The sequence below is a fragment of the Orycteropus afer genome, unplaced genomic scaffold (assembly GCF_000298275.1).
Source record: "Orycteropus afer afer isolate SDZICR_OR568_19922 unplaced genomic scaffold, OryAfe1.0 scaffold00362, whole genome shotgun sequence".
NCBI classification, from domain to species: Eukaryota; Metazoa; Chordata; class Mammalia; order Tubulidentata; family Orycteropodidae; genus Orycteropus; species Orycteropus afer.
In genome coordinates, this window is record NW_006921949.1 from 2569472 (window position 1) to 2573563 (window position 4092).

Here is a 4092-nt window from a genome sequence, read left to right on the forward strand (position 1 = left end):
AAAAAAAAAAAAAAAACTCTTCAATCTCTACTCATTCCCCAATTCCAAAATCACTTCCACATTCTAGTTATCTGGTAGAGCAACTCCCCACTCCTGGTACCAAGTTCTGTATTCTTCTGTGGTTTTAAACCAAACTTGAATTCTAGACTCTGGAATGCCAATTTCTTTGGCAAGTTCTTCTCTAGTTTATACCAGGGCAGGGGTTCTGTTCAAATGATGCTTGCAGGACATCAAATTGACATGATGTGAGAACCATTCTTTCTTCTGCCCTATATTAGGCTAAGTTCTCTAGGGAAACAAAGCCAGTGAAGCTTATAAATATATATTAGAAAGAGAAATTATCTCAAGTAAAAGTCTAATGCACTTGTAGAGGCTGGCAGGTCCCCAGTCAGTGGGTCAAATGTCAAGCTGGAGGCTTCTCCTTACTCATGCAGCTGCAGGGGCTGATGAACCCAACATCAGCAGGCTGCCAGCTTCACAGGCTGATGAATCTAAGATCAGCAGGTAAAATGGCAGATTGTTGGCTTATAGGCTGCAAAGGTAACAATCCCAGGATCAGCAGGCAATATGGTAGGCCACTGGTTCAAGTCCAGGAAGTGGAGATGATGCTGAGCCAGATGCAGATCCAGATTCAGCAGAAAGCTGAGAACTTTCCTGTATATATATTGGAAGCAGGCCACACCCCTAAGGAAACTCCCTTTCAACTGACTGGCTGCTCGTACCACATCTCTTCAAGGAGGTGATTACATTACATCAAAGCTCATCATGTGGGATGACTACATCATAATTGCTGAAACCACTTAGAATCAAGTTCCAGCCAAGTTGAACACAACCTTAACTATCACACATAGCTTTAATATCTGCAAGTTTACCAATGCCTCCATACAGAGTTATTACAGTGAAAACTTCCTTGTAAGAAAAAAAGAAAAACCACCCAAGCTAAAAAGTAAATAGCAGAATTGTGTGAAATCTACCTCTCTAGTGCATAACCACAAAGAAGAAAGGGGCTTTCATTGTATATGCTCAAAAATAATGCCATCTTTTCCCTTATATTCAAGTCTTAAAAGTCCCTGATATTAAAGAGTATAACACCCAGTCTGAGATGCTTACAAAGGTCACTTAACAGTACTGGTTTTTAAAAAGGCAAAGAAGTTCAACTCAAATTCCTGAGACTAACCCTCAATTGCAAGTATTAAATATCTTTATAACCATGCTACTACTTAAAGATCACTCGAAAAATGATATAAGCAGTACATGGTCTTGATCACAGAGCAAATAGGTAACCTGTGGCTTTATATAAAATTTTCAGTGACAGCATCATACACAGATGCAGAAAGTGTGTCTTGAATTACTTGAATAGAAGTGAAAAAGTGCATGTGCTCAAGTAGTGAGAGGATGCAAGGACTTTTCTCTAGTGATGACAAGAAGTTTAAATAAAATAGTTTCCTAAAATATGAAGAGAGGAAAAAATGTTTGAAAATTAATATATGTAATGTATGTATGTGTACCTAAATTAAGATGTTTTACTTTAATCTATATCCCTGAGTAGTCAGTTACATATTCAAGTTTGAAAAAAAAAAAGTTTTTTTCTTAAATCTTCAGTGGGAATAAGAATTTATATAAGAAACCACATTAAATGTAGACACATGGTATTTACTGTTTCTTTCCTTGCCCTCCACAGTACCGTATCACCAATCCTTATGAAGCTCTATAAATGAAGATGATAGCATTGACATCCCAATTACGAAACTGAGGACTTTAGCATACTGAAGAGTCCCTGGTTGGTGTAAATGGTTAACATGCTTGATTACTAACCAGAAAGATGGCCGTTTGAGTCCACACACAGGTGCCTTAGAACACAGGTGTGTGATCTACTTCTGAAAAGTCAGCCGCTGAAAACTCTATGGAGCGCAGTTCTACTCTGACACACACAGAGCTACCATGAGACAGAACTGCCTAGACAGCAACTAGTAATATCATACTGACAGCATAATCAAGTAAGGAAAATTAGGCTGAAGTCAAAAGACTAAATGTACAACTAGCTATGCCATGGATTCCTTGAAACCCTCAGTAAGTCACTACCTCCATGTCAGTTTCTTAATCATTGAATAGGAATGTAAATTACCTACTCCCCTTCCACTAATATTACTACTGAACTGGTAAGGGGGAAAAAATAACACTGTTGGTACTTGAAGACTCCTTTAAAAAGCCCATTGAGCACATATGACAGCTGACCAGACAACTCATGTCTGGATTCCTGCTCGTATACCTGAAAAGTGAGCCCAATTTATAAACTTCTTCCAGATTTAATAAACAAGGATGCCACTAATATTAAAAGATTACATAAAAATTTTAAAAATGAAGCCTTGATTCCCTCACTTTAGAGACAAACTATAAAATATAAACTACATTTTTACTATTTCTCTTATAAGTACCACTTACGCTTGAATGAGACTGGACAGGTCAGTTAGGCCCCCAACTCCTGCTGCAGGTCCCCCAATGGCATTTGTCATCATTCCTGACATTCTAGAGTACACAAAAGACTTATCAGTGGGATTGGCATACATTCTTAACAAATAGGATAGCTGTCCAATGAAAAGACAGTTAAATATACCCTCATTATGTAGGAAGTTAAGGAGTTCTGGTAGTACAGTAGTTAAGGCATTTTGGCTGCTAACCAAAGAGTCCATGGTTTGCAGCCCCGAGCTGCTCTGTGGAAGATGAGGTAGTCTGCTTCCATAAAGATTTATAGCCTTGGAAACCCAGTGTGGGTCGCTGTGAGTCAGAATCAATTCAGTGGCAGTGAGTTTGGTTTGGTTTGGTATGAAGGAAGTTTAGCCAAGTGTGGCTCTAAGTTCCAACTGATTAGTATTAAGGGTAGTTTTATCGTTTTTGAGCTGATATTCTCAAATGCAGAGCCTGTTGGGTAGAAGGGGAAAATGTAATAAGCTCTTTCTATATACTTACAGTTGTTGAACTTGAGGATTCTGCATTAAACTTGCTGCCTGTTAATTGAAAAATGGCATCCCCCATTAAAGGTCTTTAATATTTAGAGATCTTTCACAACAATGTATTTTAAAAAAAAAAAGCTAACAATGTACTAATATTTGGTAGACTTTTAATGTGCTAGACAAAGTAAATGGAAAAAAGGTGGTACTAGGGGGAAAAGTTATTATAAAATGCATTGCAAGGATAAAGAGACTACAAACAACACTATAAATGCAGAATAGTGATGATATAGCTTACTACTACTGATCAGATCAATTAAGCCAAAAGGGAAAGTAGAAACTTTAAAAGTATAGTGAAAAGTATCTCCTGCACGTGAGACGCTCTATTCCAAAGGAGATGCAGCCATGCTACATGGGACTGAATGGTTTGAATTGCTCCTGTGTTTACAGTGGAGGTGAGGGTGGGTTGGGAATGGGAGTAAATCAGATTTAAACACACAGTTTTTACAAGCTTTCCATTGAGGAAACACAACAATTTTTTTTGCCTCAAGCTGGTATTATCAACAATATTCATGTAAAATTTAAACTTAATCTAAATCTTTGTAGACAGTAATTTTTGATTCACTAACCCTAAATGGGTATTGGTGTGTGTGGCAGGGGGAACCACCTGCTTTGATTATCAGAACACAATTGTTTGATTGACTTGCAAATATTTCTGTCCTAAGTCTCAAATCCAACTTAGGATTGCTGACTCAGAGCCAACAAATGACTGTTGTTGTTAGGTGCTGTCGAGTCATCTCAGACTCATAGCGACCCTGTGCACAGCAGAATGAAACACTGCCAGTCCTGTGCCAGCTCCATGATTCTTACGATACTTAAGCCCATTGCCGCTTCCACAGTCTCAATCCATCTCATTGAGGGCTCTTTCATCAACTCTCCACTTTACCAAGCATGACATCCTTCTCCAGGGAATGGTCCCTTCTGACAACATGACCAAAGTATGTGAGAAGAAGTCTAGCCATTCTCACCTCCAGGGAGCATTCTGGCTGCACCTCCTCCAGGAGAGAACTGTTAGTTCTTTTAGCAGTGCACGGAACTTTCAGCATTCTTCACCAACACCACAGCTCAAAAGCATCAATTCTTC

The 4092-nt window shown here is 38.7% G+C and overlaps 1 protein-coding gene across 1 annotated transcript in view; it reads right to left on the reverse strand.

Annotated features, from left to right (window-relative positions):
• SGTB (small glutamine rich tetratricopeptide repeat co-chaperone beta) overlaps window positions 1-4092 on the reverse strand; it is an 88232-nt gene that overhangs the window by 2295 nt on the left and 81845 nt on the right. Inside the window, exons 8-9 of the mRNA XM_007952863.2 lie at window positions 2968-3005; window positions 2443-2526 (exon numbers count right to left, since the gene is read on the reverse strand). Coding sequence (XP_007951054.1) covers window positions 2443-2526; window positions 2968-3005 — 122 coding nt within the window. The remainder of the gene's footprint in view (window positions 1-2442; window positions 2527-2967; window positions 3006-4092) is intronic.